This window comes from Martes martes, assembly GCF_963455335.1.
Source record: "Martes martes genome assembly, chromosome: 6".
In the NCBI taxonomy this organism is placed as follows: Eukaryota; Metazoa; Chordata; class Mammalia; order Carnivora; family Mustelidae; genus Martes; species Martes martes.
The window spans coordinates 57,844,364-57,869,208 of NC_137893.1; the positions used below are offsets into that span (position 1 = coordinate 57,844,364).

A 24,845-nucleotide genomic window follows, 5' to 3' on the forward strand; every position below is an offset into this window, starting at 1 on the left:
TTGCCTGAGACAGCTAGGCGTCCCTGCGTTTAAACCTTAAACTACTTCAGAGAAATCAGCATGATGGTAAGGCTTCCTGTTCTCCTTCTGATATGCAAAAGTCATAAAAATCTCTCTCTCCCCCATCATTTTTATTTTGATATTGACTAATCTGACCTGATGCTGGCAGATTTGGCTTTTAAGTCATTCCATCTTTGGTTCATATCATCCAGGCGATGCTGAAGCATAGTGGCCTCTTCAGAATTTCCCAAAGCTTTTACCATCTTCTGCCTGTTTCCATCAATGCTTTTAAATATGTCGTTATGTGCATCAATTTCAGCCTGGATGTCCTAAAGAGAAAAGAGCAGAAAGAGTGCAAATGTTAGGTATTAGTGTCAACACTACCTTGGTATTGCTATATAGGACTTCATTTTTTTTTATAGTCCACAGATAAGGTTTTTTTTTTTTTTTAAACAAAATAGTAAAATTCACCTTAAATGATAACAAATTCAAGTGTTTCCACAATTCTGATGTTGAAAATAATAGCCTTCAAATCTTTAATATATTGCTTCCTCAGTTCTTCAAAACAGAATGTATTAAAATTTCCTGTATCAGTTGGTTAGATGGGAGTATTTCAGATTAATGAGAAATTTTTGAAATTTTATATAATTATTGTTACCAAATCACTGGATACTGCCTAATACCCAGATTCATTCTCCTCTTTGTTCCTGGGCAAAACTGCCCTCAAACTGTTATGTTTTACAAAGATATTACATAATTTTCCTTTTTTTCTTTTTACAGTGTATAAACTTAATAGTTTGTCCTTCCAACTGGATAAAATTTATTCCTAGAATTTTAAAAGAACATTTTCATAAAAATGTTTATCTTCATTAAGAAATAAAAACAATTGACAAAATAATATTTCTCCTGTTAAATAGAAATTTTTTTTTCCTGAAGGAAATCTGAGTATAAAGCAAAATAAGAATTATTAAAATTAAAAATAAAAACTGGTTCAGACTTTGAAGAGCATTTTGGCAATTTGTATCAAAAGCCTTAAAATTGTTGAAATTACCTATCGTGAAAAGATTTATATATACACATTTATTACATTAATTGTTTTTAAAGTAAAACAGTGGAAACTATCATAATACATTAATATTATCTAATATTAAGTTTAAAAATGAAGGATACAAAACTATATTATGATGTTAATTTAATTTTTAGGGTAGGTGTTTTAAATTAGCATATGTTTTTGTATATCACTATATATGTATATCAAAAAGTATAAGAAATATCAAAATAGTATAATCTTTGTACAAGAAGGTGATTTTTGTTTTCTTCTATATACTTCTCTGAGTTTCCAAGATTCTACAAAAACAGGGTTTCTTTTTGTAATTAGATAAACATAATAAATTTAAAATTTAAAATACAGAGGGTCTTTATCAATTTTTTAGTACTCTTCATTAAAGGTTGTTAACACAATTATCTGTCTTAATATGGCAATCATTTTTTCTTCCCGAATAAAATGAAAGCAAGTTAGTCTTAGCTAACTCTAGTGCGACAGTCACTACCACCCAATAAATGAGTGTGAACTTAGAAAGAGAACAGCAAACACCCAAAGGGGCCATGAAGGTGTGCAGTGAGTCTCTATGGCATTAGCTTTAATGGATATTAAGGCAACTTATGAAAGAAATTAAAAAATTATTTCAGGTAATGAATCTGAATTAGTAAAAGGAAAATAAACTCTTAAGCACCATAATTATATTACCTTTCTCAACTTCAGTTTTCCTTTATAAGCCTCACTCGCCTTAAGTTTTCCAATTCCAAAGGAGCACAATGAAGAATTAAGTAGAAATTCTTTGAATATTTGGAATGCTTCCATTAATTTAGAAATCATTCCTGATTAGCAATCTATCAGGAACCAATGCTTAGAGGCTAGGATCTAAAAGATTGTTCTTCCTGTATCTATAGACCTAGACTAACCAACTGGACACACGGAAAGAAAGGCCTTTGGCACCTCACTATCCAAGAAGTGTGGCAGGAAGGTGTCACTTCCATTAGGTTAGAGGGCAGAAGAGCTGTATTCTCATTTCTGAGATTTGTGATGTCTAACATGACATGAATAGGGTCAGATCTGAGGAGGGGGAGGATGAACACAGAGATTGACAGACAGCTTCTGCAAAATTTATGCTCCAAATTTGCAAGCCTACTGGTCTCTGGGGTTATCTGACCCTAATGACAAAGCCAAATCAGGTCTACCTACAAAGTGGGATCTAAGTACACCCAGAACTGGTGTTCACCACCAAACAAAAACTCAGAGCTTGTTGATTCTTGTGCATTTCACTAGCACCTTGATTCCACATACAGGGGAGCAGACACCAACAGAGGAGTAGGGGACACAGACAGATCCTGATTCAAGGTGCTCAGACTGACAACATTATGTGCATAAAATGGCAATCTCAACATAATTTCAATTTGGGATGCTTTAAATAGAAATTATTGGTGAAAAAGAAAAAGGTAAGGAGAGTTGTGTTGAAAGGTTCTTTGGTATCATCTCCTGAACCTAGTCCTCATTCTTTAGGATGTAACGGTTGTATTTTTGTGTCTTGAAATGCATTTTAAGACACCTAAAGAGATAGATTTTAAGATCAACAGTTTTAATCTCATGCTGTACATATGCATGATAGCTATCTTTCTCAAGAAGCTCAGCAGGGCCACCTGGGTGGCTCAGTCAGTTACACAGACCTGGGATCAGGTTATGATCCCAGGGTCCTAGGACGGAGTCCCACATCAGGCTCTTTGCTCAGTGGGGAGTCTGCTTCTCCCTCTGCCCATCCCCCACAATTTGCTTGCGCTCCCTTTCTTTCTCTCTCTCTCTCTCTCTCTCCCTCTCTCATGAATGTGCTCTCAAATAAATAAATGCAAGCTGGTATAGCCACTCTGGAGAACAATATGGAGGTTCCTCAAGATGTTAAAAATAGAGCTGCCCTAAGACCCAGCAACTGCACTACTACTAGGTCATTTACTCCAAAAATACAGATGTAGTGAAAAGAACGGGCACATGCACCCCAATGTTCATAGCAGCAATGGTCCACAACAGCAAACTGTGGAAGGAGCCAAGATACTCTTCAACAGACGAATGGATAAAGAAGATGTGGTTCATATATACAATAGAGTATTACTCAGCCATCAGAAAGGATAAACACCTACCATTTGCATCTACATGGATGGATATGGAGGGAATTATGCTGAGTGAAATAAGTCAAGCAGAGAAAGAGAACTATAATACAGTTTCACTCATATATGGAACATAAGGAATAGTGTAGAGGATCACAGGGAAAGGCCGGTAAAACTGAATGGGAAGAAATCAGAGAGGGAGACACACCATGAGAGACTCTAGACCCTGGAAACAAACTGAGGGTTGCAGAAGGGAAGGGGATGGGAGGATGGGGTAACAGGGTGACGGGTATTAAGGAGAGCACATGATGTCATGAGCACTGGGTGTTATGTGCAACTAATGAATTGCTGAACACAACATCAAAAACTAATGATGTACTACTATATGTTGGCTAACTGAACTAACTAACTAAATAAATAAAATCTTCAAAAAAAAAAAAAGAAGAAGAAGCAGCAGCTCAATGACACAGTGAGCAAGGAAGGCAACTCTTAGCTCTCTGTTGCCAACATAAATCTGGACTCAAATTTCCTGTATAGTTTCTTAAACATTATTATCAAAGAATCACACCAAAAATCACAAGGAAACTTCAAACCACTACTTCCTAAAGTAGCCAGGCATATCTGCTTCCTTTCATAGTCAAGAGAAGTAGGAAGACAGAAGTGTACTAATATCCATAAATAGTTTTTATTTTAAGTTTCACAAAAGTATTCTACAACATCAGGAATCTGTGTACCAAGAACATAAAGCAGACTGGGCTCCTGATAGCCAATCAAGTGATGCCTTTTCAACCCAGCCACAAAGACAAATGGAGTAGAACAGAGCTCCATCACTGGTCAGTCAATGATTGTAGGTACTTCTATCAGGGGTTGGTTAAGAGGACTACCAATCATCATATATTCATATTGGACTGCAACTTTCGGTATGTGAAGAACCCTTCCACACATGAGCCTCCACAAAAAGCAGGAAAAAAAAAAAAAAAACCTAACAACCAGAAAGTGATCAAAGAAATCAGCATACATTATTCCATTTTATGTAACATTTGGTAGCATATTTACTTGGCCAAATACATTAAAAGCTCCCAAAGTCAAAAAAATCATCTTAATATTTCTTCTGTATTCTTTTTTTTTTTTTAAGATTTTTATTTATTTATTTGACAGACAGAGATCACAAGTAGGCAGAGAGGCAGGCAGAGAGAGAGGAAGGGAAGCAGGCTCCCTGCTGAGCAGAGAGCCCGATGCGGGGCTCGAACCCAGGACCCTGGGATCATGACCCGAGCCAAAGGCAGAGGCTTTAACCCACTGAGCCACCCAGGCGCCCCATCTTCTGTATTCTTCACAGTCTCTGCTACACAGAATGAGCCTATCGTAAAATAGGGATAGGTCAATAGATAAAATTTATAAACGCATGAATGAAAGTATCTAGTTCGTCTTGATTGTCATATTAGCCACCATAATGCCAAGGAAAAACAGACAATTACACAATTGGATGGGAGTGCAGTAATCATTTTGCTCAATCTCTTCATTTAAAAAATTTAATATGGAAACCTAAAATTATTTAGATTCTCGCACTACAAAGCTCCTCCTAATCTTCCACTGGAAATTTAGAATGACGTGCAGTTAATGAATTACATTCCTTCATAGATGACTATACAATGATGCACTGGTTTTAAAATCAAGATGCCAGCACGGGAGGCAGTTAGATCATGAACCTGATGGAGCACCAAATGCTAAAATAAATTGAAATTCCATGAAGGAGGGTTTACTTTCACTGCAAAGCTGAGGGACTTGCCCTACTAATGCTTACCTCTGTCACCCGCAAACCATTCTGAACATTAAGCAGCACAAAATCATTATTGATAATTAGTTATGGGCATGTAATCCATGCAGAAGCACAAAGCAATGCTCTCCCAAGCATTTAGCATGAGCCAGTCATGTGCACCAAGAGGCCAACACAAAGCATTCAAGCAGTTGAACTAACATTTAAAAATAAGAAAAAGGGATATCTAAGGTTTCTGTTGAAACATACCTTCTAACAATATAAGCAGAATGTAGAAGGTTAGCAGAAGCCAGTGGTTAGGATAAGAGGATGATAGACAAAAACACCGTCAAAATCGTAAAATGTACACTGTCAGCACAGCCTTCCAGAAGATGGCTATGAAGCTCACAGAGATTCACTTGCCTACAACATCCGCTAGCCAGGTCAAAATTAACCTCATAAATAATGGAAAATATTTATTTATTTATCTAATAACTGACATTTTCATACCAATTTTGCCCTTATCTGGATATTTATCTAATTATCTAACCCACAGAGATTATTACATGCCAAGACTTTACAATGTATGTCACACGCATTTTACTTTATAATGTTCTATAATAAAGTAGTGACTATAACCATATGAGCCAAAATATTTCTTTGGATTATATTCATTATTTAGATTATATTCCTGAAGGTGAAGAAGTGAGGTCAGCTACAACTTCCCTACCATATTCCAAGGCTTGGGCTAAATCAACAAAGTTAACCATTAGGGGAAAAGAAACCCACTGTTCCTTTCAAAAACAAGACTGGAATTCAGAGACAGTTTGGGGTTGATTAATAGGAGCTCAGTGGGTTGTTGCCAGAGATTTGGGTTTTGAAAGTGAGGAATCATAACTTTGTTTAAACAAGTCAGGTGTTACCTAAAAATAATACAACAACCAAATAACATCATCAAAGGTCATCATGTGATATGTAAATATGCTTTGAAGCTTTTGTGAAGCTTCTGGGATAGTGAGGAATCTAATTAATTGTTTGACTAATTATCATGATTAATTTTAATAAATAATTCAATTAATTATTTATAAACTACATTTTCATTCAACAACTAATCTCATAGATTTTAATCACTCTATTAAAAATTATGGAATCACATTTAGACAGACAACAGAAAGTAGTATTACCTGGTCTATAACAGCATTTATAAAGTAAGAAATCAGTACCAGTAATGTTCTTTTCCCATTATCTATGATTATAAATATGTTAGACAACAGAGTAGAAAAAAAGTTAAATCACTAAGTTGAACAAGCTCACAATTAACTGCCCTTCCAAGATAATTTGAACAAGCCAACTTGCAATGATAAAGAATCGATAAATAAACTACAGTTTAAATTCCAACACAGCAAACACTGCTATTAATCAAAATATCTTTCATAACCAAAAACTGTTCCAAATCCTTGAATCTACACCAGTTGTTACTGAAATATATTAATATCCTAGTGAATTAAAATACAGTGGCCTCCCTCCTGGAGTCCCCAGGTTTGACCAACATGAACACAAGCTTCTTAGGGACAGTTACTAAATGTTTCATGTAGCCAAAATACTGCCCCGCCTTCATTCCCCAAATCAGACAGCATAATCAAAAGTGAACAGGTTTAAAAACTCTAAAATCATGGTATGTTAAATGTTTAAAACTATAATCCTAGAGTACCCAACTCCTCCCCTCCTGATCTGTCCTATTGCCCAGAAAGCTCTCAATTTCCTCCTTCATCCACATTCCCCTACATTAACCTCAAACCCATCTTTTAAGTCCCAGTTTAAATGCCATTTCTGCAGGAAAGACTTCTCTGCACCTGACTAAATTAGGGCTACTGTTACTCTCATAATTCCCTCTACATTTGCTGAATCACACACTTGTAGTAAAACATGCTCCTTGTTTAAGGTCTGTATCCTCCCATTAGGCCATAAGCTCAATGAGGGAAAGTCTACCCTATCCCCCCTCTCCATCCCTGCACTCACCCCAGGGCCTGTACCTACTATGCACTTCATAAATATTTGCTAACTGTTGAACAAATGAGTAGACCTTGAAATGGGAAGTTTACTGTGTCTTAATGTACACATTTGTTTTAAAATTAAACATTGCAAATTGAGCAGGAAAATACAGCTTTACGCTAGAATTTTTTAAAGTACTCATCCTAAAGGAGGTAAATGCTATAAAGGAAATTTATCATTGAGTGCCTTCTCTCTGTCACTATGGGAAGTCGATTTCCCCAAAGGATTAAACAAGACAGTAGTAACTATTCAAAGACATCTGCGTGCGCGCGCACGCGCACGCACACACACACACACCCCCTGTTAGAAAACTGTCATTATCATTAATCACCTGGCAATAGAGCTGCATAAATTAATAAAAGACAACAGTCACTCAAAATGTCACTGAGCTACAACTGTCCATTACTCTATCCTCTGTGACTACTAAGTAAATAGAAGGGACAGTACACAATGCAAATGGCTCAAGTATGACAGTAGAATTGGGCACTGAAACCATTAGATACTTCCTTTGTGAAGTACTTTCAAGGAGAAAATTCATTCACTAAAATCAGGAGAGGGGGCACTAAAACCAACCCACAGGCAGGACTTCAGAGGGGTGCTGTGGTGGACCAGCTTTCTGTGCCCAGTCAGCTGTGAGTTTGGCCTGAGTGATTGCTGTGCGTGTGGTCACAGCCTTTCCCCCTCCTAACTTGGCTAGATGAAAAGGGCCTGCTTGCTGGCAAGCATATCTTGCCACAAGGTCATCCTCCCTTGGTAAGAAGTTCCAGTCTCAAACTCCCCTTTAGGACCCCTCTGGGGTACCCATGGTTTCTGTCAGCTGGGATTTCCTGATCCCTGGTGAGTTGTCACTTTGAGGGAACAGTAGAGAATGCCTCCTGCCTTCTGGATTCCCAGGGAAGCTCAGCATTGCTTTTTCTGGTTCTAAGAGATTAGGAATGAGTACCGAGTGTGATCTGTCCACCCCGCCTATGCTGGAGAACAATCCTGGCATCATCCATTTTGAGATTAGGTAACCAAAATACAGATTGCAATCATGTGCCAAATACTCATGTATGAATGGATACCCAAAATAAATCACAAGACCACTGGATTTCTCTAAAATTCAAAAATGTCAACCATAATTCCCCCTTTCAATTGCTCTCACAACATGCTGTCTTGAAGTTACGGGGAAGATCTGCAGTCATTTGGAAATCTCAATTACTGAGCAGTCTACAGTTTTTCAGATTAACCATCATTGGAAGACCCATCACATCCTAACTTCTTTGGACCCTCGTGTTCTTAAAGCCTGCAATGGCTTCAGGAGCACAGTAAAATGACCTTTTGGCTATGACATCCTAAACCTCAGACTGCAGAATTTCAACCACTGACATAGAAGTGCTAAATCACTACGGTCCATATTTTCTCACAAACAATGAATCATGGAACACTATATCAAAAACTAACGATGTACTGTACGGTGACTAACATAACAGAATAATAATGATAATAATAATAATAATAATAAAAGAAGCAGATCACTAATACAGAGGAAAAAAAACAGGTCTAAAGGAATTGAGAGTAAAAGATCTATGGAAGGACTATTCTTCAGCTTCTGAAGGTATCATGTGGCTTTTGCATTACAGCAGTGGGCTTTGGTCCTTCCCTAAAAATGGCATTATTGCTTTCAGAGCTGGGGGAAGGGAGGCAGCTGTATTTGAGAGGTGTGAAGTAGAGGTACCTTTCCATAACACCAGTTTTCCTGGCAATGAATCAGTGCAGCAAAGGCTACATGAGACCGCTTTTGTGAAAATACACAAAGGGTTTTTTTAAATACTTGACTTGAAGAAAAATATATTCATGTATGACAACTTTCTACAAATGAAATATGGCGAAGAGATGAACTCTTACATAGATTTTTATAAAGGCGTCTAACACAAAAGTAAACATACATGGAGAACTTCGGGTTGTGAATGGCAGCAGCATTGTTTCTTTGAATTTGCCTTTGTCTCAAAAAAAAAAAAAAATCCCAAATCAAGCTTTTGATAGGAATAAGCCAGCAGACTTCTTTTACTGTCAACTCAACTACTAAAATAAGAATAAGAAATAGGCAGATAGTAAGATTTGGGAGTTAGAGAGGAAATATACTAATATGTCCAGAACATGTAGCTTTGCCAATAAAACAGCCAGAAGACTGAGGCAGGTTACTAACCTCTGGTATCTGACCTAGGCTTTTAAGACTAATAGCCGCAATTACAATACAAAAGTCCAGCTATTGCCTACAATTACTGCCTCTCAGGGGGTCTAAGTAATGAATTATTCATGTAACATATGCCCGATACCTTTTTAGGAAGAAACAGACAAACCTATACAAACCAAGCTAGCAGACCTCTTTATGGTCATAAAGTTTGTCACCTGCTGTTCCCAGCTGCCATAAAAAAAGTTATTCTCTCCCTTCTCTGACCCTTTTAAATGGTGAGCAAGGGGAAACCATCCCTATTCTCAGGAATTTAGGGGCTTAACAACATATTAAAGTGAGAGGTCAAAGTGCGCCCTGTGTTGCAATCCTTACTACTACAGTTGGGGTGCAGGAGAGGTGGGGGGTGCTTCCACCCAGGAGAAGCTACATTCCTCTTTCTCCATATTTTTCCCACTACACTGTTTCTATCACCAGGAGGGAAGCAATGACTGTGATTGTTTTGGAAAAGCTTCTAAATTTTTCAAATGACATGGTTTTACGCCTTTTTCCTCTGGCAATTGCAGTTTTGTTTAAAAAAAAAAAAAAAGCCCATTATTCTTTAATGACCCAGTATAGTCTCGCTTATATTTGTACTTGTAACGAACCATGGGGTATTCACGGTGAAAGCCACTGAGCACATCTTTAACAACTGATAAATAATTGATTTATGCACATAGTGAAATTATTTCACTTCTTTCCATACTGGAAGTTGAAAGAAGATAAGGGCTTGGCATCCACAGGCTAAGGAAGGGCAGGAGCCCATGAGCAGCACGTTGAGGTTTTCTGTTTTGTTTAACTATAAATGTAAGGTAGCTTTGGCAGTCTGGGCTCAATCCTAGAGTGTGCCAAGAACTTTCCTACGGAAAAAAAGAACTAAGTGCAAAATGAATGATCCAAGCGTTAAAGCTTCACAGTGCATGCAAGCACTCCACCTATAAAACAGGCACTCAGAAATAGAAAAGAAAACATTTAAGAACGGATGTGCCCTTGTCACAGGGAGGTATCATCTCCCAGCTCAGCACTGAATCTTCAGAAAGCAGGCTGGGAAAGGCAGTGCTCCACCAACTGCAGGGAGAGGAACCTGAGGGGTCTGGAAAACAGAACCCAGGCCTGATGAAGTCAGACTTTGGCATGAAAACCCAGTGTTGTTGCTGGGTTTTTTTTTTTTTTCTTTCCAAAATAACTTTCAATTAAATTACCAGTCGACTTGAGTACAAAGGATCTCTTCTGATGTGGAATTCTAAAACGGACAAGCATCATGAGAAGCCCTCCTGACCACAGTTAAGAATTGCTAATTTGCTCTTTAGTTTTAAAAAAAAAAAAACAAGTAAAAGAGGATATCAAACCAAATATGCCTTAGAAATTAAATAACCAAACAGTCACTAGTCTATCTACCATGAAAACGCATAGTTATAAAAAAACAGACAAGGAAGAAAAAAAGGTACATTCATGAAGTCCACGTTCTGCATACCTTTTCAAATTTTGTCAGCAATTCCCGTAAACTGAAGTTCAAACCAATCATCGTCCAGTAGCCCTTGAAGCCTACATCTTTCCGGTGAACTTCCTTCCGACAACAGCTTTTAACTTCTAAAATCCGTATCTTTTCTGGCTATACTTTAAAATCCTTTGTAAAATCCTTTACAAGCCTTGCCTTTGAGCTATGGTCCATGAGCAGCAGCAGCTTGCGCTGGGACATTTTAGCCACCCCACCGTGGGTCCGTCTTTTCATGGACTTCGGAGTTCACAAGGAATAGACCTGCTTCTATAATTTCTGGTAGCTCTGTTCCACGAGGCTGGCATGGTCTCCTTTCTCTCTGGGAAGCCCAGGATTCCCTTCTGCTCACCTCACTAATGACCTGCAGCCCACAACTGTTCTCTCCTGGGCCCCAGGCTTAGAGTTTGGTCTCAATTACACACAGCAAAAAGAAGCTATATCCTGGAAACTTGCATGAGAGAAGGCAAAAAAAAAAAAAAAAAAAAAAAAAAAAAAAAAAAAGCCAAGTATTACCAACTTCCTCCATTCAGACTGGTTTCAGAAAGAAAAAGGAAAAAAAAAAAAAAAAAGTCCTGGGTAAAGAGCCAGTTTTCAAAGAGCATGACTTATGTAGAGTTCGAACAGCAAGGAGTGTACTCTTGTCTGAAGAAACACCCAAACACGGGACAAGAGGCCACCGGCTTGTACTCTCCCAGACACCGCAGCCTGCGTTGCTATGGCAACCACCAAGCTAGTTTCAGTCCGTTTCCCTAGGTCAGGCTGTGCCTAAGGGATGCTGTCAGTGCAAGAGAACTAAGTTGTTTGAAAAGTTGTTCTGTCTGTCCGGAGAGAAGTTCCCGCAACAGGTCTACCAGCCCCCCTCTGCGGAGTTTGCTGCAGGGGAGGGCAGTGGGAGGCGGCTTCGCGGGTCCCCTCACGTATCTGACAGTAGTGTGGTAATCCACTTCTCCTTCCAACACTTGTTTATTATTTTAATCAGCATCCTCCCTTCCACCGCCCTTCACACAGTTTGAAGTGAAGCTCACTCCCACTTCCTGGAGGCCTCCCTTCCCCAAACTGCCCTGTGGTGTATCTCTCCAATTGTCTCGGTCCCCCAACAGATCATGGGATCTATATTCCACTCTGGAGCCCATCCATGAAAATAAAAGGGGGTGGGTGTACAAAACAACGTGAAACACCAAATACAATATGTGTGGTCAGCTGTACTATTTCTAAAAAGGTTTGAACAGGGAAGGGATGGGGAAAATACTTGGAAGGAAAGTTTATCTCACTGATACTACTAAAAGGCACTCAGACTGTTTTCACGTGGAGAATTGGCTTATTTCTGAAATAAAATCCAAGTGAAAATACCCAAAATGTGAGTAATAACCAATTACTTCCAATGTTAAATTTTGATGTTAAATTTTTACTGCCACTCACAAAAACACTTCCATAAACTTTTAAGTGTAATTGCTTTAAAGGAAAAAGTTCAATCCAAATGATATCTTCTCGGCACTGCTACTAAGGACATCATTCCAAGGCAAAAACGTGGTTTTGCTTTTTGCCTTACACAGCTATTTAGTATACCAATAAAAGTCTGACAGATATGTCCATATGAAATATATTTCTCTCATGGTGTGCAGAAATTCATCATAAATATATATAATGTTCTTAAAGGTGACATGATCACACAGGGAATGATGTTAATCTTACTATAACTAAGTTTACTTTTTGCATCAGGGTATAGAGCAAAGGAAAAAAAAAAAAGCCTGAAATTAGAATATGTATCTCCTAAAAGGCTATTTGAATTACTTAAATATCAAAATTGTTAGCACTCGATCATAGGGAGAAACAGATTCTATTAACAACAGAAAAAAAAAAAAACCTATCGAGAACAATATACAATATGGTTATTATTTTTTGGATTTGCAAACAACTTTTCTTTCCCTTTCATTCCCAGCTTATTTTCATATCAGTATTTCCATAGCATGTGTTTTACATATGCGAATCTATACAAAATTTAACAAGCTTTTAAAATATTTTCATCGTTTATTCATAAAACCAACATGTCTCTAGGGAGACGTGGCATTATGAGATTTCTAGCAGAATGTATTTCACCTCAAAGTGCCCAATTCAGATTTAGACACACGCACTATTAATTTCAGAAACAAGTATGATACGTAAAATTAATCTGTGCGGTCTGTATCAAAAAAGCATTGACATCAGCATGAAGACCAATGATCAGAAATGGAGCAGAGAAACTTATACAAAAACTGACCAGGCTGACCCAGATCTGTGAGGGCTCTGGGGCCACATGCTGAGAGCTTTCAGCAGCAACAAATAAACTTTTTACATAAATACAAGACAAAAGGAACGACCAGCACCACCGCCACCAGCAGCACCACCACCACAAAAAATAAATAAATAAAGGAGAGAGCGAAAAAGAACAATCTTCCTCAGCTGGGCAAACTTCCAACTACCACCCAGGGTGCTGGATGATTGTGATCAGAGACACGTGCAAACATGCAATCCCCCCGTGCACGTATCAGAAGAATGAATTAAATAAAAACTCTATGGAACAACAGAGAATACCACAGTCTTTCTCTAAAGTGAGTCTTATATTTAAAGTGTCCTTATACCAGAGCAAGAATGATTGGGTTATTAGAACTCCAAATATCCTCTCTCTTTAGACAAGGCTAATTTTATCAGGGAAAAAGAAGCATCACCCTGCATATTAGGGAATCTTCCCCAAAGTATGACAAGTACCTGTGTCCTGGAAGAGAAAAAGAGAGGATAAAGAAAGAGGGGAAGAGTATGTTTCCACCTGGAATTAATTCTAAAGTGGAGTGTCCAGAAGTCAGTCTCTATACCAAGCGCTAGCTTCTCTGATCGTCCCTGCAAATGCCTGACACCCATTCTCAGAACAGACATCCTCTGCTCAAATACATAAATAAAGCTCCTGAATTACAGTTATAAAATATCAAAAACTAAGCTACTGATAAACTTGGCTATGATGACACCCTCTTTGGGAGGAAAAGGGGTAAAAAATACTCAGTGGATCCATATAGAACCATTCAAAAGGAAAAAAAGTTAATTCTCAGCCAATTTTAATAAGAGCGTTAACTATAGTCTCACTAAAACACTGAAAAGCAACTAAAATATTATTTTATTGACATGTAATTGGCATTAAAAACGTAAAGTTTTAAAGACAAATTATGTAAAAAATTCAAAAATATTCTATAAAATTCAAATAGCTAAACTTTAATATATTAGTCAGAAGTGCTACGCTCTTTGATAACTGAGTGACACATGAGACGTGAGACTTGTAAAATATAGAAGTTAATTGCTTGCATAACTGTAAGCACATTTTACTGTTATTTGTTTGATATCTGTAAATAAAAACACTTTCTCAGTTTAAACTCTGTATACAAAATACCATCTTGCTAACACACCTTACATCTCCAATCTCCACAGCCGTTTCTATTTTTACCAAGTACCTCTTTGATACATTATCTCCTATAATCCTGCAATCATCAACACAAAAAAATAGAGGCTTCCAGTGAAAGCAGTCTATCACTAGAGAGACTTAGTAAATTGGATGATGAAATTTGAAGTAGTGACATTTTGCCAGTCTAAACTAGTGTGCAAGTAAATTGTGCACTAGTCCTCAAGAGGTGGAAAAAACCACAATACTGCCCATCCCCACAGCAGATCAACACTGAGCCAGGCTTCTCCAGTAAATAAGCCATGTCCCAAACACGGACATGCAATTCCACGAGGAAGCACATGTTATAGAACAGAAGCACAGGAAAACTCAACAATGGGATCAGTAAAATCTAAATCTAAATTACTTAATAAAACCACATTCCATTGCCAAAATAAAAAGAGCTAAATATATGTATGTATGTATACATATGTATGTATGTATGTATGTATGTATATACATATGTGTGTATATGTATATATGTATATAATATGTGTGTGTGTATATATGTATATATACATATATATACACATACATATATATATGGTTCTGGCAAAAATTTTCAAAGGCGAAGCTAATTAAGAACTTTTTATGTCTAAAAACTATATTTCACTTAATTTATTAAAAGATGACTTACTTATTTAGCAATTTCATCAAGGCAACAAGACATTCTCTAGGGCTCAGTCAAATATAAGCAAACAGAGCAGTGTGAATGCTTTGCTGAAAGGCAATTTATGTCTTACCCGTAGAGCAGTCTAAACATAGAGTTCAGATTTTTAAAAACCGTAAAGATACATAAAGTGTCTTTTCTATCCAAAACCTAATGGATTTCTTTTTACATTGGTCAATATAAAGAATAAAAAGAAAAGGGGGAAAAAAGCTTCTTGGGAACCTCTAAAGTGAAGCATATGGAGGTCAATAGGTGATTACAAATGAATCAGCACATCACGGCTTCATTCAAAATCAAGAGCTTCAGGCATGGGGAGAAAAATGTCCTTGTTATAAATTCATTTGGACTTAAGGAAAGATCCGGATTATAATGCCTTTGAAAAGAACATACACAATTCTCCTTTTCCTAACTCTTCTAACTCAGGGTTTATAATTCAGAAATAAAATAGCTGCAAGACCCGAATCATGGCCCGAGATTTCGATTCCTTGTCTGCTGCTGCTGTAGGTCTACTAAGACGAGTCTACTCAATGCATTACAGCGCTCTAGCTAACATCAGCCTGCAACCAAGTCTGTCAGCTGGTAGCCATTTAAAGTAATATACAGCCCTAAAGGGCAGAAGGTTCAACCTAAAATGGAGGCCTGAGCCCCCTGATGAAAGGCAGAACTCTCCTTTTATCCCAGAAAGTTCAGGCGATATGCTTTGTACACAAAGAATTATTTTTAATGTTCATCTCTTCAATAATGTCATCTATTCTGATAATTTTACAGGTGGCCGTTGGGAAATAAAAATTATACTTCATAGGAAAAAAGATTCGATCCTTGTTTTAAATTCCCATAACCCACAGCCAGAAGATTCTACAAGACATTTTAAAAGGCACAAAGAGCTTTTTCTTTTTAAGGGGAGTGGATGGGTGAGGTAAGGTCGAGAAAGAGAAATGCCAGCTGATCTGCTTCTGAATTAGCCAACCAGGTGCAGGGGTCATCCTTCAGCAAACTTCTAAATATTTAATGATTCAGAGAGCTCCTTATTAGGTGACTAAAAATAATGCCAAGACAAGTTAATGTTTCAAAACCATATCCTTCCTAAAAAATATGCAGCATCAGACAAGAGTGAAACCATCCCAGGCAGCCAAGCCTCGTAATTCCAGATGTCTATTGACAGCAGAAGCCTGTGGGATATGCAACTAAATCATAAAGGGCTTTGGAGAAAGTTCTTACAGGTTTTCTCATGGTTTTGTAAAGCTTTTCAAATTTTCTTCAGCTATCCAGATTTAGAAAATTAGAGCCAAAATTAAAATACAAATTTTAGTAATAGTGAACATGTCAAGATGAATCAAAATCGTAGGTGCTGTTTTTACTCACAAGTAAAAAACCGATTCTATCCGGCGTCACCCCTGTAATGTGGATATGTACTGAAGGAACTAGACGTTAAGTGAACCCAGAGGAAGCTCAAACTGACCCAGTGACACCAGCTATGATTCTGTGTGTCATCCTAAGGAGAGGGGCTTTTCTGATGCCTTAAGGCCAGTTCATTCAGAGCATAGTTCCTGCTTCAACACTGCTGCACAATCCTGCCATCTCCCTGCTTAGCGTCCATCTTGGAATTCTCTGCCAAATCACACCACAAACTTTCTTGGACTCCCTCATCATGACTCACCTTCACTAGTCTCACCAATAACCTGCCCATACATTTATCACTTGAACCATTCGGACTTACAAATATGGCTCCTCCAAAAGACAGTCTATCATCTTTTTTTTCCTGAGTATCCTTAGTTATATTTACTTTCTGTGCTTTTATCTCACTTCCTTCATATGTTTACTCTGAGCGATGAGTTCTACATTATGTCTTTGTTTATTCTCCAAAAGTTTTCGATAAAGTACTGGATAGAAAGTGAGCCCAGGCGATGTATTATGTAGTTCATAATGAAATCAATAGGCTAATCACAGAATGAAGAATTCCTATGTTTGATAGAACAAAGTTGAGCCATTGCATTTCCTGGAGATTATTAGAAGCAACAGAATTGACTTTTAAAAATCTGCCAAATGGGGGCTGGGGGATAATTTAGCAATATTCATCAAACATTAAAATTATATGAACTGTGAGCCAGAAATTCTATCCCTAGGAATCTAATTTGCAAACATGTGTACAGCTACAGGTACAAGGATGCTCAGTAAGTCCTATCTGATAGGGCAAAAAGGTAAAGACAATCTAAATGTCCATCAGTAGACAACTATGTAAATAAATTATGGCAGATTTCCCACAATGGAATGCTGTGCCACAATAGAAAAGAGGCAGATGGTTTCTACGTGCTCATAAGAAATAATCTCAAATAATATGTCAGTATATAGGATATGTATATATAGCCAAAATAGGGGGTGGGGAGGCACAATACAGTTATGCAAAGGTACATTATATGAAACACAGATGATATCTCTGGAAAGATGTGTGAAGAAGACAGCAATGATAGTCACCTTTGAGAGAGGGACTAGAGATCTGAGTGTTTTGAATAGGACATGTTCAGTATTTTATAGTGCATGAAAATTTCATCGCAAGCACATGATACTTTTTTCCACACAAAATTAAGTCAATAAATAGATGGGAAATTCCCAGCTAAAATACATGTTTATCTTCCTGGGTAAATATCTATTTTTTTTAATGGCGGCATAATTAGATTTGAAAATGCCACCACAGACAATCATTTTTGCTTCGGAAAGTTTCAGAAGTTCTGAGGTGCCAGATGGTCTGACATTCTACCAAATCAGCTCTCAATAGAAATAAGCCTTCCACAGCAGTAGGCTTGTCAATGGTAAACTTTTTTAAAGCGGAGACAAAGCCTTTTTGTTCTTGTAAGTTACTCAATAACTAGTGACTCCAGCTTACTTAAATAATAACTTTGTGTCTAAAAAAGGCAGTATACAATTCAAACTATTCTCTTTCCAAGGAAACTGGTACCTCTCTCTGTTATCTAACACTTGATATTCTATGGTATATAATTTTGGGGTATGTTTATAAAAATCAACTGACATATACCCACAAAAGAATATCTAGCCTGGCTTGTTGAAGGCAATTTTTGAAGCATCATTTCTTCTTTTAATCTGAGCTATGTAATCCAAGCTAGGGAGCCGGCTGAGTGTTGGGGTTTATACTGACTGCAGAGATGGCACAATACAATTAGCAATTTCGTTCATGGATCTAAGTTATAGTAGCTAGAGAGAAAATAGTAGGAAGGCAGCCCTGCTTTTCATGTCCAGAGATGTATGATTCACATGCTGTGAAGGCTGCTCTAACAAAGGGAGATGTCAGACACTGAGTTCAGGCACATTTTTCTTTAGGACCATTTCTAGTAACAGAGAGAGGTTTATAATCTCTAGTTCTACTTTAACTTTGCCAAACCCAGGAATTTGAAGCACAATTTAAATCCAGAACTTGCACGTGATGTAATGAGCACTGGGTGTTATATGCAGCTGATGAATCACTGAAATCTACCTCTGAAACTAATAATACACTATGTTAATTAATTGAATTTAGACAAACAAACAAATTCAGAATTTGATCTGGCAGGTGTTTTAACTTTAATATAAAAATATGGGATGAATACAACGTAAGCGAGACTTTAAAAGCACCATACTGAACTAGTATTTATGCTTCTAGGACAGGTACGGGCAACAAAATTGTAAGCTTGGGAAGCTGAACAAATATTCAAGTGATGTTGCTACTGTACAAATATTTTTAAAATATCACTTCAGAAATACCTTTGTAACTGATGAGAGTCACATAATAAAACTGATTTTATTTTTCAATTATAATTCCCCTTTTACCAAACTTATAACACATCTTGATGACTAGACTTATCGATCACTAGAATGACTGTTGGCAATGTGCAAAAACCAACTACACACTCATAAGTTAAAAGCCTGCCATTAATTAGTAGATTCAAAACATGATGCATGTTATTAAGGATGCTACAAAGACAGCACAACACTGGAAAATATGAAACAAATTTAGAAAATTTAAATGCAATCTAAATGTTGCTACAAGATATTGAGGAATTTCTATATTCTTTGACTCATCCCACCCATCTTTATTCCCACTCCCAGAGCCATTGGTTGCTCTGATTAGCTATAGCATATTTTTTTAAATGCCTCTTAACTACCTTTCAGTCAATACTACATATTCTTATAGAAATGATTATGGCTCAGAATGACAAGAACTTATATCATTAGAACATAACTTTCTCATTAGAAATTATGAATCAGATCCTACTACTACTAGAATAGTCTGAAAAGCAATGCAGAACCATCTTAATAATGTGAGAAAGCAATAATGTTACATATGAACTAACTTATTTATATTATTACATCCCAGCCCTAATATATTATATCTTTCATGGCATAAATAAGAAACAACAACACTCACAGTTAAGAGACCTGGGTTGTGATTTGATCTGTAATAACACTTATCCAGCTGCCTGACTCAGAAAAAGACACTCAAACCCTTGTCTAGACTTTGATTTTTCTTTGTAAAATGAACCTCTCACACTTCAGCAAACACTCAAATACTCTCATCAAGAAAGACATTCACCAGCACCATATAGTTGATTGGTCATTAGTTTCAACAAAAATTCATTGACAGTTGGATAATTTTACTTATAGCACAACTGAGACTTCAATAGAATTCTATGCATTACCAGGAGTGTTTTCATATATTACCCTTAAATTAATAAAAACTCTGATAACTATATTATTACAATAAATTATTTTGAGAAGCATGTGTATGTTCTCTTAATATTCCCATATATGTTCACCAAAATGTTCATAACTTGTAAAGTGTTAACACTGGCTATTATTAGCAGCACAATTTTAAAAACAAATACACATATTATAAAAAAGTTCATCACTGATCACAAATTATTAAAAAGCAATATTAAGTAATAAAATATCCATCACATTAGCGAAGTGGTTCCTGAAATAACAATACCCCTCCCATTTTGTTCACTGATGCACCCCCAGAGATTACAACAGTCCCTGACACATAGTAGACAACCACAAAATAGTCATTGGATATGAATATACCTGTATATTAAGCTCATAAAATGTTGAGACTTCACACAACTTGGAATAACCAATATACTTCAGTGACCAACTCTTTAAATATCAAAATGTCTTCATATTGTTTGGTACCCTCTTGCTACAGTTCTGTCACTCCCCTCCTAACAGAATTGATTGAAGCCACACTTCTTGAAGCTCTCTCTCCTCAAATTCTCTTCTGTTTCCAATTAGCATGACAAACCAAACTAAATTCTCTCCAAAAACTAATCAAAAACCCACGTATTTTACCTCCCCCTCTATTGTTTCATCTATAAAACTAGTACAATAATAGCTGATTTCAAATGTAAATTAACTATGACTTTTTTAAAACATGTATACAATATCCTTATATCTGGCAAACTGTGTTTGGTCCATAGAAAGCATGCAACAATAATAAATAAAAAACTCATTCCCTGCTTACAGCTTAAAACTCAAAAGTTTTTGATACTACCATATCAGGTCTTTACCCTTCTTCAATGTTCTCCATACTCCAACCCAAAAATATCTAAACTATAATGCAGCACTATCTAATAGAACTTTCTGTGATGATGAAAATGTTCTCTATCTTTGATGCCCAAAAGAGTAGGATGGCTATTGAATACTTGAAATGTAGCTAGTGTGATTGAAGAACGAAATTTTTTAAAAAAGATTTTATTTATTTGACAGAGAGAGACAGCACAAGCAATGGGGAGAAGTAGAGGGAGAAGAAGCAGGCTCCCCGCTGAGCTGGGAGCCCAATGTGGGGCTCGGTCCCAGGACCCTGAGTTCATGACCCAAGATGAAGGTAGACACTTAAAAAGACTGAGCCATTCAGGCATCCCCGAGGAACTAAATTGTAATTGCTTAATTTTAGTTAATTTTAATTTTAATGTAGACAGTTACATAGGGCTAGTGGCCTCACTATACATGCCAGGCATGATTTCTTTACAATATTCTCAAGGATATGCCTTTCTAACTTTCTCCAAGACACGCTCTACTTTTTCTCCATTGATAGGATTCTCTTCTCTTCAACAGTAGCCTCCCTTTTTTCTATCCATGGAAATTTCATCTAGTCAACAAGGTCCAATTCATTTTACCTGCTCTGTTCAAAGCCTTGTGCTAAAGCTTTAATTCAACAATTTCCCATTAACAGCACTCCTCTCTATCATGCTGCACTGTTATCCCCTACATTTCTTACAGCCTGCCTTGCTTTGTTTACAGGTTGTTTTGTCAATTTATCTTCCCTCCAATCCCAATAGGGAGTAAGTTCTTTCAGAGAAAAGGGGAAAAAAGTTGAATTTATTTGTCCCCCAAATAACCAATAGAATGCTAAAAACATACAATCATTGCTCAACAGTTGTTAATTAACAGGAATTAAAACAATTAGAATTTATTAAAATTTTACATCCTTGATGTCATTTTACAATTGAAGAGAAAACCATGACCTTGGCAGACACTTATGTTTACAAAGTTACCAAAGTAGTTAATCTCATTCAACTTTCAAATAAAAAAATTCTAGGGGTTATTTTAATATTTCCATTTGCTGAAAGGATCCCAAGTTACTTTAAAGATTTCTGTACTTTTCTTACTCATACATTTCTTCAAAGAGAGGTTCCAGTCCCCCTTCTGTAAACCACTCAAGCTTAACTTCTTGACAACAAGTTAACTTGACTGTATTTTTTAAGCGTCATACTTTAAATTTTAAAAGAAAGTGCTGCCCTCTTGTGAAATGAGGTAGAAGATTTATCTTTTCATGGACAGTTGAGTAAATACTGCAAAGATATTAAGAGTTAAATTTTAACACTGAAACAAAATAGTGTTTATCTCAAAATTGTATCTATTTCCCCTGAGGTCTCTCCCTTCTGTTCTTGGTTAATTTTTCACCCAAATGAGGAACAGATCACCAGCTTGTGCTGCTCACAAATGTACTATAACTAAAAAATAATGAATGACGGGAGTATCTTCACTATAACAGGAATGAATGAAAGACTGTAGTTTTTAAATATTCTATTACTGAGGGGACAGTGGACGAGTCAGTGACAGAGAAGATGAGTCAATGATAATGTGGGAAGTTTTGAGTCAACCCATTAACCCTGGGCAAGAGTCTAATCGATCTTTAATCCACTTATTTACATATAATGTGAGCATTTTAATAATACCTTGTATTGCATAGATTTGTGTTGAGACTAAGTGAAATACCAGAAGTAAAATAATTAGCATAGTCTCTGTCATATGGTAAGCGCTTATTAAAGATTGTTGAACCAGGAGTAATAATATTACCATAAGTAAGATTACATTCTTAACAGATATTTAAACAATAAAGTCCCTCAGAAAGTCTAACAATTGCAATATATGCCATCTTTTATTTGGGCAACTATTATATGGCTCACATACTAGTTGCCATAAAAATATTACTTTGAAGGAGCTCACATTCTGCTCTCCGTGAAATGCCTGGAAAACCACTCCCTGATTTCATGAAGAACAAGGGTGAGTAGAGTCACAATTCACAGAAAGGACTGCTATAAAACCTGTGGGTTTTAAGGATCCAATTAAGCACGCCAGTTTGCTTGAGTGACAAATAACTGACCATTTGATCAATTCTAAAGGTATGAAGAACTAGAATAGGAGAGAGAAAAATTCTAATAGGAGAGAGAAAAAAATCCCACAGTGTTTCCTTTTTTTCTATGGAGTGAGCTTCTTAGAATGAGATTTTTGCTTCCCCTCCCAGCCTCTCCTCTGGGCCTGGGATGGAAGGAGGATGAGAGGTTGGCTGGACAAAGAGTAGATCTAGCCATCTTGATCTTTCTCCAACATCTCCAAACATGAGTAATTCACAAGCCAGTTTTCATTTACCCACCACCTTGGGACACACATGTAAATAGTTACCATTTACATAGGAATATTAGGAACAGGTGTGCCCAAAAAAGAACACATTTAAAATTTAGAACCTTCTTTGATTCCAGGCTCGGCACTCTAAGGACCAGTATATTTAAAGGAAACTTCAGGAAATTCTTTTGTCATGCAGATTTTTTGTCAAATTAAAAGCCATCCCCTGATATATTTGCTTTAGCAGTTTGAATTTTTATGCATGAGAGGTTTTCTTAACTTGGGAAAACATTCCATTTCTTGATTGGTATTATGATAGAGAATAAAGGAGTGTCTGGATAACGAGGTGAAAAAGTGCCTTAAGGAAGAGTATGGGTCTAATATTTACTAATATATTTTTGGTACAGCTTCCTTTAAAAAAAAATCCCTTTTTAAAGACAACCCATAAAAAATGCAGGAATGACAATCACACTGTTCTATTATTCTAATTAGTTGCCTCTCTGTTCAAATAGCAGACAGCCACAGAGGAACCTTGTAACATTTTGGTGAGCTAATTGAGAAAAAATCTCCAATTAAATGTTAAGGAAAGAACATTAACATGAATATGATTTATAACATTTTAAATAAAACAAGGCTTTGATTTTACTGGACTTCAGGCAAAAGAAATATTGATTCATCATCCACCTAAGGGATAATGTTTCTAACAAATAAACAAAGGTTAAAAAGGCAGGGAAATGTATGCCTCAATAACTTTTCAAACCGAATAGAATTACATGACACTGTAACCACTAATTCGCTTAATCTTGTGGAAGGGGTGCAAGTCTGACAAAGCGAACGATTAAGTAAGTGCGGGAAAACAGAAGAAGTCAACCTAAGTCTTGTTACCATTTATTTAATCAGGTAAAACAGAACCTGCTCAGCGACCCATAGCAAAGATCAACAAGAAAAGGTTTTCAAGTTCAAAGAATAAGAGAAATGTGCCACCACAGCGCATGCTAAAGAATAAGTTTTCAATAGAGGTGTGTTGATTCAATGCGATGGACCACTGAACACCATTTTGACATAAATTTTTTTAAAGATGTGCTTCCTCTCCCCAGCCATCCCTTCACTAGGAGTCAGTGCCACCTGGGACATCTTGCACTTTCTGCCAGTCAGAACCATGCTCTGAGTAGCTCTAAACACTATTATCACCAACACAGCTTTCTGCAAGTCTCCCAAATCTTTTTTCCTGCTGCTGTTAAACCGCCCCAGCCCCTCCATTCTGCCCAGATTTCTCGATAACCAACATGAAGGCTGCTTTCTCTGACTCATTTTATTTTTTTCAGATTCTTAACGCTTTTCCTCTAACCCTGAAGATTCTATTTCCTGTTACTAATCGAAGAGCTAAGCTTGAATTACCTTGGAGACTTGTATCAACTACCTTTCATACTGCAAGCTCCACTGTACTATGTGGATCACGTTTGCACCATTTTTTAAATTCTTGGGTTTCCTCCCTTCTTTCCATGTTGAACTAGGAGCAAAGCGCAAGGAGGAATACAGAAGTTTGTCTCTGAAGCCATTAAATTTAAATACATTTTCAAAACAAAATGCTTGGTAACTACACAGGATCTAAGTTCTATGACTATTTTTAAAAAGGAAGACTATAATTTTATTACATTAAAAATTAAGCATAGTAATTAGGACAGACATATATAATTCTTTAAACTACAGTATCCTCAGGAAAAAAAAAATTACATGAGAAGAAGTCAATAACTGGCATGGGCAAATTTCCAGGCCTTGGGGCACCTGGGTGACTCAGTTAAGCTGCTGCCTTCAGCTCAGGTCATGATCCCAGGGTCCTGGGATCGAGTCCCACATTGGGCTCCCTCGTCAGTGGAGAGCCTGCTTCTCCCTCTCCCTCTGCCTCCCACTCTACCTACCTATGCTCTCTCTATGTCAAATAATAAATAAAATCTTAAAAAAAAAAAAATTCCAGGCCATTAGCTAATTCTATGCCAACAAGATTTAAATTCATTAGCACTATATACGGAAATTAAGATAAAGTTAGTTTCTCTGATAAACTAAGAGTTATGAAATCATCGTGTTTTGTTTTTTTTTTAATTAAGCACTGTGGAAAAAATAAAACAAAAAAAAACCTGCTGGGGA

General features: G+C 36.9%; 1 protein-coding gene across 2 annotated transcripts in view; it reads right to left on the bottom strand.

The window, feature by feature from the left end:
- UTRN (utrophin) overlaps positions 1 to 24,845 on the bottom strand; it is a 498,673-nt gene that overhangs the window by 144,076 nt on the left and 329,752 nt on the right. For both annotated transcript variants that reach the window (XM_080807218.1, XM_080807219.1), the window contains one exon: positions 157 to 329. In XM_080807218.1, coding sequence (XP_080663344.1) covers positions 157 to 329 — 173 coding nt within the window. The remainder of the gene's footprint in view (positions 1 to 156; positions 330 to 24,845) is intronic.